Source organism: Rhizophagus irregularis, chromosome 25 (assembly GCF_026210795.1).
Source record: "Rhizophagus irregularis chromosome 25, complete sequence".
Taxonomy (NCBI): Eukaryota; Fungi; Glomeromycota; class Glomeromycetes; order Glomerales; family Glomeraceae; genus Rhizophagus; species Rhizophagus irregularis.
In genome coordinates, this window is record NC_089453.1 from 1167398 (window position 1) to 1182427 (window position 15030).

General features: G+C 31.1%; 1 protein-coding gene across 1 annotated transcript; it reads right to left on the reverse strand.

Moving 5' to 3' along the window:
- Positions 1-14121: 14121 nt before the first annotated feature.
- On the reverse strand, positions 14122-14391 carry OCT59_016737 (uncharacterized protein; the record flags this gene model as incomplete). Its single annotated transcript, XM_066145877.1, has 1 exon — positions 14122-14391. The coding sequence occupies one exon, from the start codon at positions 14389-14391 to the stop codon at positions 14122-14124; it is 270 nt and encodes an 89-aa protein (XP_066003615.1).
- Between the last annotated feature and the right edge of the window lie 639 nt (positions 14392-15030).

The window sequence follows — 15030 nt, forward strand, 5'->3', positions numbered from 1 at the left end:
TCGAAAACATCATAGTACAAGCGCCGGTATCTAATTAGTATAAATAAAGTTACTATTTTAACTTTCCACTTTTTTTTATTGTAAGATTTATCAGTTATACAAATTTACCTAATTAATGCCCTGGTGGCATCGAACGGCCAGTTGGAAAGTACGTTATTTATGTTAACGTTTAAAATATTAAGATTGGCCATTTATTATAAATAAAAAATTGATTTATTATGATAAAAAATTGGGTTAAAAAGATTGATTTATTATGATGAAAAATTGGGTTAAAAAGATAAATAAAAAAAATTCGATAATTGCCTTATTTATGTAAAAAAATATACCACTTTTCTGCGCATAATCATAATATAATTTGATCTTAATTGTGATTATTTCTATTATTTCTGTATTACGAATCAGAGAAATAATTTTGTATACTCTTAAAAAAATCAGTTTTAAAGTAATCAATTAAATTGATATGTTTGATTGATACAGGTATTACACAATTAAATGATACAAGTATTATATCATTAAATTCATTATACAGAAAACAATTTTAAGAACTATAATATATCTAACGTAAATAAATTAAATATTCTCCTTGCAAGTTAAGTGAACGTCACGAGAAAAAAATTTATAAATTTATTAAATCAGTCTTTATTTAAATTTTATTTTTTTACAAATACAATTATGACCGACACTGACCGATTATCGGTGCGGTATGATACCAATGATTGTTATTTAATAATGTTAATGTATTTCGTACATGATTTGCATACAATCAATTTTAATTGTAAAGTAATTGTAAAAATTTGCGTTTGCATAATTAAATATTAATCGCGAATTAATTATCGGTAGATCTTTATTCTATATAAGGTTAATTTTGACTTTGTCTACGAGCAAAATTTAATATTGTCACTTAACAAATTTAGCAATTTATGATTTATCAATTTTAATTATTATAAAAGGAAATTTTATTATTGTATTCTGTATGACCATATTACCTTTATTATCGAATGTAATACAATGAAATGTTAATTTTTAAAGAAATCTATAAATTAAATTTTCTATTTAATGGTATTATTGACAAATATTTCCTTTTTTCTACGCACACACTTTTGAATTTTGTAGCTCTACATAGTATTCTATGAACAGCTATTATTGAATCACAACCTTCCTGAAAGTATTCAGCTTGTCATAGTTCGGTATTTGATATCTCTGGTTCTATGAATCTATGTTTAAACCGGATATCAGAGGAAGGTGCACTTTTATACCACTTAACATATGCTAGAAGATGTTTTTTTGGTCCTTCAGGTAATCTAAGTGTATGTTCAAAATAATATTGAACATCTCCTGGGTATATATCAACTGAATCATCATTAGACGCTTTCCATTTTGCAAGAATAGTTACATTTTTTTCTTGATGACCCGAAATCATAGATCTAAATATTTCAGCACCAATTTGTAATCTTGCGTGTTGATCAATTACCAGGTCCATAAATCCTAATATTTCATTTTGTTCTTTTTTATATAATATAGAATACCATTCACATAGAAATCTACGCAATTTTAAAGGTATAATAACTTTGAAACATGAAGGATTAAGCATTTGATCTGGTAATTTCTCAGTACCATATATTTTGGAAAACGTAGATGTATTATGTCTCATGGACAAAAAGTGTTGTAACTCATCCTTTTCTGCCGTAAATGCCAAATTACCACAGCTTTATTTGGCATAATAAGACTAAGAGATTCTTTTAGAAAACCAGATGACCATTTATAAGATAAATGATAATCTATTAAAGTACAGTCAACTCCCTCTATAGTCACTCCCGTTATAGTCACATTCTACTATATAGTCACACCAGTTGAATGTTCAAAACACTTTATTATTAAAAACTATCCTATATAGTCACAATCTATCTATAGTCACTATCACACCTATCCTCAAAAATCTTATATTAAAAAGAACCATTTATAATCACAGTTATATAAAGAATATATTAAATAACTTGGCATCTAATAATCGTACAAAGATGTATCATAGCTTGTTAGAATCGTCTCACTGAGACGAATCGAATGGTGGTAGTTTTATCCTTTTCCGATCACTGGCCGACGAGTTATTCAACAAAATGTTAAACATCGGCATTATAATATTTCTTGATTTACGTTTACTGCGCCATTTAACATTTTGCTAGATTTCTCGGTACCTGGTGATTGTAAAAAGACGATTTATAGCTCGTTGGAATCGCCTCATCGAGACGAATCGAATGGTGGTAAGCTCATCTCTTTGTGATCAATATTGACGGAGTTATTACTTAAAAACCATTTAATATTTTTTAATTTCGGAAATTGATCTAGTGATTGGATTTCGATGTATCTTATACCATTAGATTCGTCTCATCAAGACGAATCGAATGGTAGTAAGATCGTCTTTCTAGGATCAATATTGGCAGAGTTATTACACAAAAACCATTAATATTTTTTTAATTTCGGAAATTAATCTAGTGATTGGATTTCGACGTATTTTATACCATTAGAACCGTCTCATCAAGACGAATCGAATGGCGGTAAGATCATCTCTCTACGATTAATATTGGCGAAGTTACGATACAATAAAGTTTTAAGTATAATTCTGACTAAAATTATGTTAATTTTTGGCCGGAATTATGATATACAAATATAAGAAATTTTTATATAGTCACATCTCTTTATAATCACCAAATATGTCTCTCATCGGAATGGCCGTTCCGAGTTTTGTGGTTTCCGTATCAAGCTACTTTTAGATATGCTTCCAACGCTTACAACTCTTCAGAGACGAAAACCTCATCTTTATAATCCGGATTGGCTTTGTCCTCAATGTAACTCTTCTCCTGAGACTTTAGACCACTTGTGGACTTGTCCTTACATTTTACCAGAATTTAGCCCTTTACAAACTTTTAAAACATTACTATTGGCTCTTCGGACTACTTATCTTGATAATTTCCTTTCCGCATCATCTTTAATACCTTTACCGGACTCTTTTGCTGCTGAATTTACGGCTCTTAATTGTTGGGATTGTGACCCTCCTTCAATTTCCTGCCTGCGACTCACAAGAGGACTTATACCGATATCTTTGACTGAATTTCTTGGAAATTATTTTTCTTCACCTACCATATGGTCTATCTTAGATACACCTTTGCACGACTTTCATTTTGACCTTTATGTTCAAATCTGGTTGTGCCGATCCATTTTCTTTCATCATTGGGAATTAGCTCAAAGCATTACAAAAAAAATGAAATCGTCAGCTCTTGGGCCTTCTTTTATTCTTCAACCTTCCTCTAACATTCCTCTTGACTCTTCGACACCTTCCTTGGCGACAGCTTTCTTGGATTCCTGGGTTTCTTGGGTTTCCTCTTCTATAATCCGTGGGAGATCTTGGATTTCGCATTTGGATTTTTGGCGCCGCTCAACAGTTCAGCCTCTACTTAGGATTTCTTTTTGGTAACGGATTGGATCTTAGGACATGCTGGATAGTTGACTCACACTGGCCTTCGGGTAAAGATGGGGTATGCGTTTCTGTAATAGTTTAGTTTTTCTTTACTTAATTTTATTTTGTTTAGATTTCTTTACTTGTATGAATCGTGAAGCTAGTTCTTTTTATTTTTTATGTTTATTTTCTATATTTGATATTTGTAATATTGTTCGATTTGTTTATTGTACTTTTCGTTTAAATTTAATAATAAAAGATAAAGTCATAAGACTGTTTGCTCATAATCACCAAATATGGACTGTCCCAAATGTGTGACTATAAAGAGAGTTGACTGTATTCTTAAGAACGATTCGCATAAGTTCAGGCTCTATTTGTCGATTACTATTAGGGTATGATCCTGGATAATAATAATAGATTTATTTGTATTCTTTATTTTTAAAAAATATTAACATAACAACAAACATCTTACCAATATATCCATTAAGTCTCTCATATGGAAAAAGCCAAAAACTATATATAGAACCATAGTCACGGCAACAGTCGGAAATATGAAGTGCAAGATGTATGTTGCTTGTTATAAATTCTGGCCTATATGTTCTTTCTATAAGGTGAGCCATGTTCTTCAACCTCTCTTGCGCTTCTCTCAGATCATCTTCTGTAATAAATCTTGCTACTAAAAGATTACATGCTCGAACAAAATGTCCTAAGATCTTTCTATCATTATTATCTAGCATGTTCTATAGTATAGGCGTGGAATAAATCATAATAAAGGTTTTCCATTGATCAGCAGTTAAATTTGAAAAACCTTCATTTCCAATTGCAATCTTTGGGGGGATTCTACCGATATCAGAAGGTAATTCAATATAATCCATTCTCTTTTGTGCAATTCGAAGTTGCTCCATGCTTAACTTATTTTGATTAATGAAAATGGATTTGATTATCCATTTTGCTATACCTAGAAAAAGACAATGCATTGGATCCACTATGGCAAATCTTATGGGATCCATATATGGTAAGTGAAGCAACTCGCTCCACCTTACACCATGTTCTTTAAAATGTGTATCTCTGGAGGACTTCGAATTGCATTGCAACCATTCATGAGCATATTGCCTATGTAATAAAGGATTTATGGGATTTGTTACCTATTTATCATATTCTTGCATTCCTCCATAATGAGTTTTTTTATAAACTTCACTATAAGTACTACGCTTTTCACACCTATGATATTTCATTACTGCTGAGCCATGCCCAAATAACTTTCATGTTGCTGGTGTATCTGATGATCCAATAATTAATGCAACTTTTATGTCTAAACCTTCAGTATATTGGTAGATCTTTGGAACTCTCCAGCCCTTCCAGAGTTCTAAAAGCTCATCCACAATAGGGGCTAAATAATAGTTAATACGTTCCAACCCTACTTCTTTCGGTCCTGGCAAAAAACCTAAGTAAATAATATTTTCGGGTTTATTCCTTTCTGTTCTCAGAAGAGGACCCCGGATATCTCCAAAACAGGTCATAAGTCACACTTTCGGCAGATTGGCCCATTTTTCAGGTCCAAAAAATCGTTTTTTGTAAATATCTCGGCATCCAGTGGTCCAATTTTGATGAACTATTTTTTAAATTGTAGAGCTAAATGAGGGCTACAAAATAAAAAAAAGTTCATTAAAATTGAATTACTGGATGCTGAGATATTTACAAAAAACGATTTTTTGAGTTTCAGCAAAAAGGGGTGTTTTTGGCCAAAAGTCCATTATGACCTTTATATTAGATATCCGGGGTCCTCTCGGAAGATTACAGATAGACGCGTAAATAGCACCAGCACAGGACCCTGAAGAATACATATAATACTGGGATCCAATTTTGTATAAACTTACTATGTAATTTCTTAATAAGTCATATGTTTGAAATTGTATAACCAAATAGCAGTTACGCAAAAAGTCAGATTTTTATTTGTATAACAATAATGATTTTTACAATAAGTAAGAATTTCATTTTGTATAACGGATATTAGAATTTTTTTTTATATACGTTTAAAATTTTTTAAAGTTTTTTTTTATTTTTTGTTTAAGAAATTTTTAAGATATTTTTTAATAAAGAGTTTTTTTATTTGTTTTAAAAAACACTTGAAATATTTTTTAATAGAAATTGTTTTTTGTTTAAGAAGTTTTTAAGGGTTCGTTTAAAGACATTTTTTTAATAAAAATGAAGAAATTTTTTTAAAATTCATTTACAAAATTAAAAAAAAATACATTTTATTATATATCTCAGCATCCAGTGATCATAGAGAAATGAAACACAGCTTATTAGATTCGTCTCAATACGATGAGTCGAATGGTGGTAGTTTCATATTTCTAGGCGCGATAGATGCCGAGTTATGTGATAAAATGTAAAAATGCACAGTAGACGAAAATACAAAGTGCCGATGTGTGGTATAGCTCATCATCTATCACACCTAGAAACACGAAACTACTACCATTCGATTCGTCTTGTCAAGACGAATCCAACGAGCTGTGTTTCATCTTTTTACGATCACTGGGTGGTGAGATATATAACAAAATGTATTTTCTTTTATTTTGTAGTATACACCCAAATTTTTGCATAAAACTTACTATATTATACATATTGGGCATCAATATCTATCGGGTATTTAAAATTTTAACATGCAATTTTGTTTAAAAATTTTATTTAAGTTATTTTTTAATAATTTTTTTTAATAATTTTTTTTAAAAAAATTTTTTAAGTATTTGTTAGAATTTTTAAATAGTTTTTAATAATATTTATTAAAATTTTCAATAAAATTTATTTGAAATTTTTCTTTAGAAATTTTTTTTTTATATAAACTCAGATTTATAATTGTATAATTTATAATAAAATTTGAACTTATGTGATGATTTTGTATAAAGCTTCTAATAAAATTAGGTGTATAAAGTTATATTAAAATTTTGGGTCTGGATCTGAGTTGTATATGTATTCTTCGGGGTCCTACCAGCATTGTGTTGAGTATAGGTGAAAGGTTGAAACCAATCAAGATTAAAGAGAAGGCCCAGGTGTGTTGTCGCAGTTTCTGGTGTAAAGAAGGTATCACCATTAAATGGGAAAGTTTTCCATACCTTACCATCATAAATATCTGAATAGGTATTAACCCCTCCTCTTTGAATTCCTGATAATTCCAGCATATCTTCAAACCCAGGTTGTTGGTATAACATACTTAATTGCTGACGAATACTTGGTTTAGGATAAATCATACGAGGTACAGCAATTATTTCACCCTTTCTTTTTTTAAGAATAGAAAGTGGATTGTTGCATTTATTATGACGACTAGGTACTGGATTATCTGGGAATTCTTCATGTAGGCAATTTGCAATAGCAGCTTTTTCTTCTTCTTTGTATTCAACAATATTTCTAACATTATACAATTTATGACAATTGTTGCATACAGCTAACTGCATTTTTGGTTGAAAGATATTTAACATTTTTTTTGCAAGATATAAGGATGCTGGAAAATTTTTAAATTGTGATTTATCTAAACGAGTAAGTACAATATGTAAGAATTTTATTAATACTTCAAGTGCTATATCTGGAAGTCTAAATCTTTGTTGAAATTTGAATACCCATAGAATAATTTCGGTTTCTATAGAATCATTTAAACTTTCCATAACGTCAAATACTTCATCATTACCAATTTCAGGAGATGAAAAAAATTCTTCTATATCCTCCTCCTCCTCCTCATCATCTCCATCATCATCATCATCATCTTCTTCATTATAATCGCCTTCATCTTCACCACCATTATTTTCAGCACCATTATTCTCATCGCCATCATCCTCATCACCGTCATCCTCATCACCGTCATCCTCATTATCATCATTTTCTTCTTCTTCATTGTAATATATATATTCATCGTTATCCTTATTTTCATCAGATGCTGGAATATGAAAATAAGAAGGATTTGGCAATAATGGTGATGATGAAAATAATGTATGTATGTTTTCATTATTATTTGGTTGGAATGAATCAGTATCTTCATTGAAAGGATTAAAGCCACTATTATGTTGGGAAGAATCAAGATTAAAACTTGATGCCCTTTTTCACTTTTTTGTAAGATTTACATCTTGAATAATGATTAATCTTTTTTGTTTTCTTGCTGTAATAGTATCTTCCTGATTTTTCCTAGTATCCTCTGAGTTCCACAAACTTTCATCATTTGTATGATTTTCTTGAGTGCGAAAATCAACCTCTGCGCCGTCACAACGAATACAATGGCATGGATACAAATACCTTTTTCTGGGTTTTATTAAATCGGCCATTTTTAGTTTTTTTGATTTTATTGAATTGGTCGTTTTAGATTTTATTAAATCAGATACAGAGGTAGAGATTTCAATTTTAGTTTTTTTGGATTTTATTAAATCAGACACGGAGGCAGAAGTTTCAATTTTACTTTTCCTGGGTTTTACTAAATCAGAAACAGAGGTAGAGGTTTCAATTTTACTTTTTTTGTGTTTTACTAAATCAGACACAGAGTTAAAGGTTTCAATTTTACTTTTTTTATTATTCATTTTGTATTTTATGAAATAGCTAAGAAAGTTAAGGTTACAATTACTTAAATAAAGTACGCTTATTAAAAAATTTTCAAAAAAATTATCAATTCAATTTTTCCAAAATCAGGTTCTTCAATCACTTTTTTAGAATCAGGAACAAGTTCGCGTTCAATTCTTCAATTTCGTGTTCAACCTTTCTTTTAGGATCAGATACACATTCAATTCTTCCTTAAGATTAAGATTAGTTTCGCGTTTAATTCCTATTTCAAAATCAGTTTCGCGTTTTTGGTAAGATAAAATAAACGTTTAATTATTCTTTTAGATCAGATTCGCATGCAGTTCTTCAAAATCAAGTTCATATATCTCGCATCACTCATTCGCGTAGTCAAATCTCAACAACTTCAAAATCTATAAATTTGCTCACAAATCTTTTTTCACAAATTCCTCTTCTCAATCAAAGCAATCAAAGTAGGCAATGATGGATAGTGATTAACACTGGTCGGAAAAGTCCATTTTGGCAAAATTTTAAATTGCCGAATGTTGAACGAAATTTGGTCTGACCTTAGCCGATCAGTACCAAAAAAATCGGCAACTAATTTTATAAACGATTTGCACCGTAACGCCTGCTACTTATCAACAAATCGATCAGTAAAAATTGGCAACAAATCGGTAAAATCAAATTGGCGATTATTAATAAACCTAATAATTTATTAACGATTTTTGTACATTTAACTGATTACTGATTTTAATTTTATAATAATTTATTAATTAAATTTTATTAATTCGTTTTATTAAAAATTACATATTAAATTAATATATAGCTATCTATCATCTATATACACCATCCACCATCCACCATCCACCCATCATCCTCACATAACCTGATAAAAATCCGTAGAAAACCTACAAAAAAAAGGAGAAAATGGTTAGTAACCTATTTTTTAAATAAAAAAATTGAAGTTTCAAAAGAAACTTACCCGATCTGATAAAATCCGAAGGGGAAACCTACAAAAAAAAGTAAAGAAACGGTAAGTTCATTTCTTTAATAATAATAAAAACTGAAGTTTCAAAAAATTTGAAACTTACACAATCCAATAAAGTCTGAAGGGGAAATCTACAAAAAAAAAAGAAGAAACAATTAGTTTAATGTTTCTTCGATAAAAAAAAATAAAGTTTCGAAATATTGAAACTTACCCCCAAATCGATAATGGAAACCTACAAAAAAAAAAGAAACGGTTAGTTCGTTTCTTTAATAAAAACTTGAAGTTTCGAAAAATTCGAAACTTACCCACCCATCCAATAAAATCCGAAGGAGGAAATCTATAAAAAAAAAGAAGAAACAATTAGTTTAATGTTTCTTCGATAAAAAAAATCACAAAGTTTCAAAATATATTCGAAACTTACCCCCTTACCCCAATTCGTTAATGGAAACCTACAAAAAAAAAATAAAGAAAACGGTTAGTCCGTTTCTTTAATAATAATAAAAAATAAAGTTTCAAAACACACATCGAAACTTACACGTCTATTTCTCAATAATAGTATGAAGAATAACCTACAAAAAAAAATAAAGAAACGGTTAGCAACCCGATTCTTTTATAAAAAAAAATCTCAAAAAGTTTCGAAATATTTCGAAACTTACCTGATCCATCAGCCTGAAGTGAAAGCCTACAAAAAGAAGAAAGAAACGATTAGTAAATCGTTTCTTTTAAAGTTTCGAAATTAACCCAACTTCGAAACTTACCAGTCATCTCTTATTTTGATGCATCCTTAATCTTTTCTTTCACCAAGCGCGCTCGTGCTAAACAGCTCAACCGAAATCGTCATAGAGTTTTCACGCTGGATTCTGTGTCCGCTTCTCAATGGGATGATTTTTCCACTCTATTAGACTCCTTTTGTGATGTTTCTCTTGATGATTTTAAGTCTTGGCATCTGAATTGAAAATGTGAATTTCTTCATTCTCAGATTGTTAAGGCTGCGATCAAGATCCTCCCTAATAGTCATGTCTCAAATCAATTCACTCCCAAGGTCCCAAAGGACTTGGATTTGCTTACTCACATTTATCGCTTTGTTACAAAAGTTACTGCCACCATACGGTCTCTTACTCGACGACCTGATGATTTTTCCTTTGTGCACGAATCCAAATGGTCACATTATCTTCCAAGACTTGCCGCTATCCTTGCTCGATACAAGAGTGTTTTTGTGGACGCTCCTCCTTTACCGAATTTTCTAGCTTTTTGCACCTCAGATTCCTTTGCCTCTTTATTTTCTTCTCTTTCTCACATTTCTAAAACGTTGCGTGGTTTGCATGTTTTGAAAGAATGTGAATTTCAAGAAATATCCATTACTGCACATATTGATAGATGTAATGAGAACTTTGAGTCAGATATCTCTTCCTTTATCAACTCATCCCTTTCTAGAACCTGGAGATGTATTGTTTTAGATCGTGTATTTATTGATCACCCTACTTGACTGCATTTGGTCACTGATCCGAAAGACATTATGTCTGAAGCTGTTAACCATTTTCAAAATTATGTTCCTATTAACCTGCCTTTCACCAGTGAACCTTCTTCTTTACCTGAGCATTGGGCTAATGCTTATGCCCTTTGGATTCGGTAGATGCTTCAATCTATGATTCTTTATTGGACCATCAACCAATTCATGCCCTAAACCCTAATATCTATTATACTTTGAGGGCGTCTTGAACCTACAAAAAAAAGAATGAAAACGTTAGTAAACGTTTCGTTAAATAAAATTTTTAAAAAAATCTAACTCTCCTACCGAAGTACCCATGCGTCTAAAAGCCGAATAACTAAAAAAAAAAAAATTTGAAATTAGTTTATTAAGGCGAAAACGAGGGAAATAAAAAAAATTAAAAACTTACCGAAATACCGTATCCAAAGAGCCGAGGCGTCACCTATAAGGTTGCTTGCCGAAACCTAGGGATTTAGGCAAGATGGCGTTTCGCTGAAAAGCGAAATTCTGCCGAAACTATATTAAAGTTATATTAAAAAACTGGCGAAACTTTGGAGAAAGGCGAAACTGCCGAAACTTATTATAAATGCCGAAACTGCCAAAACTCTGCCGAAACTATAATAAATCTATAGTAAAATTTTGACGAAACTAATCGTAGGATTTTGAAGAGGTTTAGACAAGCAACCTTAGTCACCTAAAAAGAAGGAAGAGGGAATGGACGAAAGAAAGGGGAAAGGGAAAGACGAAAAAGTGAGAGGAAAGGGAGACGAAAGAGTGAGTAGAAAGGGGAAGACGAAAGGGTGATGAAGGAGTGTGTGGAAAAGTAAAGTGAGTGGAAAGGGGGGAGACGAAAGTGTGAGAAAAAAAAGTTTAAATAAGGTTAATATATAGTAGTATCGCGTAATGCACGTGATACATAATTACAAAATATCGACCAAAAAGTTATTGGTCGATTTTTTTTCATTGATTTTACCGATTTTTGCCATTGGTCAAAAAATGTGACGAATCACATGACCAATCGGCAAAAATTATGCCGAAAGCTCTTAACGGTCAAAAGTTTTGATTTCGACCAGTGTAAGAATCTACCTCCTCATCTTCCTTATTATCTTTTACCTATTCATCTTCGTCCTTGTCAGACAATGCTATTCATTTGAATCAAAATATGTACTATCGAACAATTAAAGTAAGTATTTTTTTATTATCTGTCATTGAATTTTCCCAAATATTTACGTTTATTTATTATTTATAGAAAGAAGTCTTTATCTGGGTAGATTCTGAATTTAAGGATATATATGAGATTGATAGTGATCGTACGTGGCTTGAGCAAAAAGAAAATATAATTACAAAATTACTTCCACCGCTTTATAAGTTAGTCAACAAAAAGTATAATGTTTCGAATAGTGACATCTTAAAGATGTTACATGGACGTTGGCATTCACGCCATCGTATAAGCAATATAAAGAAGCAAGGAGACGACAAAATGAAAATGGATAGGAGAAGATTAAAGAAGAATTCAAGAACTATGGACGTTAGTAACCATTTTATTAATATGAAGTGGGAATTTAGTTAATTTTATTTAATTTTATAATTATTTATTATTATAGAAAAAAAAAAAGAGCTCAAGCGGCAAACTATTTAATAGAAAATAATGATAAATACATTCGTAGATACCCGAAGAAGAAGCTTGTACGAATTTTTAAGGAATCTGGTTATCATTCAGAGGAGTGGGAGGAAACCGATTCTGATGAAGAAAATGATATAATTGGTAAAGAATCTGCTGTTAAAGAAAAGACAATATCAATTCATATATATAAAACATGGTGGCGTTTTTCTGCAGTATGTACTATATATTTATAATTATTTTTTTTATTTTATTTATTTTATTTATTAATAGTAATTATTTATTAAAGCTTCAGCATTTATTACATGATTGGATTGATCCGACCGTTGAAAAACTGAGGAAAAAACCTCGAATTCTAAAAATTAAAAGAGTTCAAAGATGTAAAACAACAACAAGTATGCCTCCAGTGGATACACCAAATTGGTGTCTGACTGATGAGGTTCTTAAAAGATTTAATCGTTCAACAAATGAAATTCCAACATATGATTATAATACTGATCAAGATGAAGAAATTGACGAATATCATAACGATGAATATGAAAATAAAAAAATAAAAAATAAAAAAAACAAAAAAAGCAAAAAAAGGGGGTAAAAAAACATAAAAATAATTAAATATTATGATTAAATACTTTTATTAGGTTATTCTTATCAATTGGCATTTATACAAATTGATTAAAATAAAGTTGTATGTAAGATTAATTTGAACATTCAATCCAATTAATTTTAAAATAAAATATGTATATTTTTAATATTTTCGTCAGTTATTCGTGATATCAGAAAAAATAAAAAAAAATTGAAAATAAGGGGTTTTATATGAATAAATGATTATCTTTAATATTAAAATACTTTTTTTAGTAATAATTTTAATATACCTCTTTGAATTATATAATACAAATACAATAAATAAATATTTTGCATATCGGTACCCGATATGTGTAAGATTGATTCAGTGTTACATATCAGTGACTAATCGTTTAGATATCGGGAATCCAATTTTTAGGCATATTTGATATGTTACATATCGGGTACCCAATATGTAATAAATGTCTGATATGTATCTGATTAGTTACTGATATATAGGTACCCAATATGTATCCGATAGCATCAATTTTGACCAGTGTTAGTAAAAGAATTATCATATTTAGGTTGGAACATTAACGTATGCCAAGTAAGAGCCCAATCGACCAGATACGGAGATGGGTCCGTTAATAAGGAAATAAAACTAAAATGAGAAAGATCTAAAAGGTCTTTCATATATATCATTTGATAATATTGCTTAAGCAAATGTCTTGGATTAAATTCACAGACCACGTCATCATAGACCAAAATATAATTATGAACTGCGGCTAGATCAAGGCGAGAAATAAGAACAACGTCCTCAGATGTGTGTGCTGTATTTAAGGTTGCTTGTCTAAACCTCTTCAAAATCCTATGATTAGTTTCATCAAAATTTTACTATAGATTTATTATAGTTTTAGCAGAGTTTTGGCAGTTTCGGCATTTATAATAAGTTTTGGCAGTTTACCTTTCTCCAAAGTTTCACCAGTTTTTAATATAACTTTAATATAGTTTCGGCAGAATTTCGCTTTTCGGCGAAACACCATCTTGCCTAAACTCCTAGGTTTCGGCAAGCAACCTTAGCTGTATTAGCTAAAGAGTCAGCAAAGTCATTCCAATAAAAATTAGAGCGCGCTTTAACTTTGAAGGGTAGAACTGAAAGGTTTTTGTCTACAATCAATTTTTGAATAATAGCCCAAAGTTCAAAGTTGGTGGTCTTATAATAAAGACGGAATCTAAATAATCAGATAGGAAATAATGTTTCAAACCCTCAATGGAAGTCTGTGAATCAGTATAAATATAAATAACAGAATTTGCAGGAGAAGCTGACAAAGCTGCATAAATAGCAGCAGCTTCGGCTCGAGAAGAAGAAGACCAATCGTGAATAATACCCTGTTTATAAGTGGCAATGGAATTAAGGAAGCCAGAATCTTTAACAATTTGAACCCAGCCCCAACCCATAGAGACATCATTAGTTCCTAAATTAATAAGAGAACCATCAGTGTAAAGGTATAATGTGAATCTGAAGAGAGCACAACCGATGATGATGCAGCAACATTGCCAGCCGTGAGTAAAGGTGAAGCAGGTGAAGCCATGTCAACAGTGCCAATGGAAGTACAAGAAATATCAGCAGCTAACGTTGAGCAAGTGGAGAGATTACAATTTGAAGTAACATAATCCATAATTTCAGCCCATGACACTGTAGCAGACAAACAGGATGTGTGATTTGTAATGGATAATTTCTTCATAGGTAAAATCTATGACTGACGAAGAGTGACCGAATAGGAGTAAGCCACAGAACTAGTAGCAACTGATTTCTTTGAGTAGGAAGATTTATTTATATTCAAATTACAGCCAGGATAAGGTTGTGGGGGGTTTCGCACAAAGGTATCATAATCTATATTATTGTTCATCATTATTGCACTATGATAAAAATTACGGGAAGAAAAGAAGGGATAACAAATTAATCAGACGAAATCTTATTGACTTGGTCTGAGGAAGAGCCACCAGAAATGGAGCTAATAAATCTTTCAATAGAGCTGGATAAGTGATTGAATTTATTATCTAAAGATCGTTGAAAGAAATAAATTTCAGCGCGTTCTTTATTGATAGTATCTTTATCAGCAGTTACGGAGATGGAAGAAAAGGAAGTGATAGAGCGGGGAGCTGGGATCGTTGGAGGAGGAAGGACCAAACCAGAAAAGGACATGTTCAAGGTAGGCGGGTTGGATTGTGTTATATAAGGGGGTGCTTTGGTGATTGTCAACTAGCATGTGTGGAGAATCATTTGGATCAGGCGTGAGAACATTGTCTTGCTTATGTCCAAAAACACAGAGTTCCAGCTGAGATATTCTTTGGTTAGCCAATTCGAGAACATGTATTCTAGC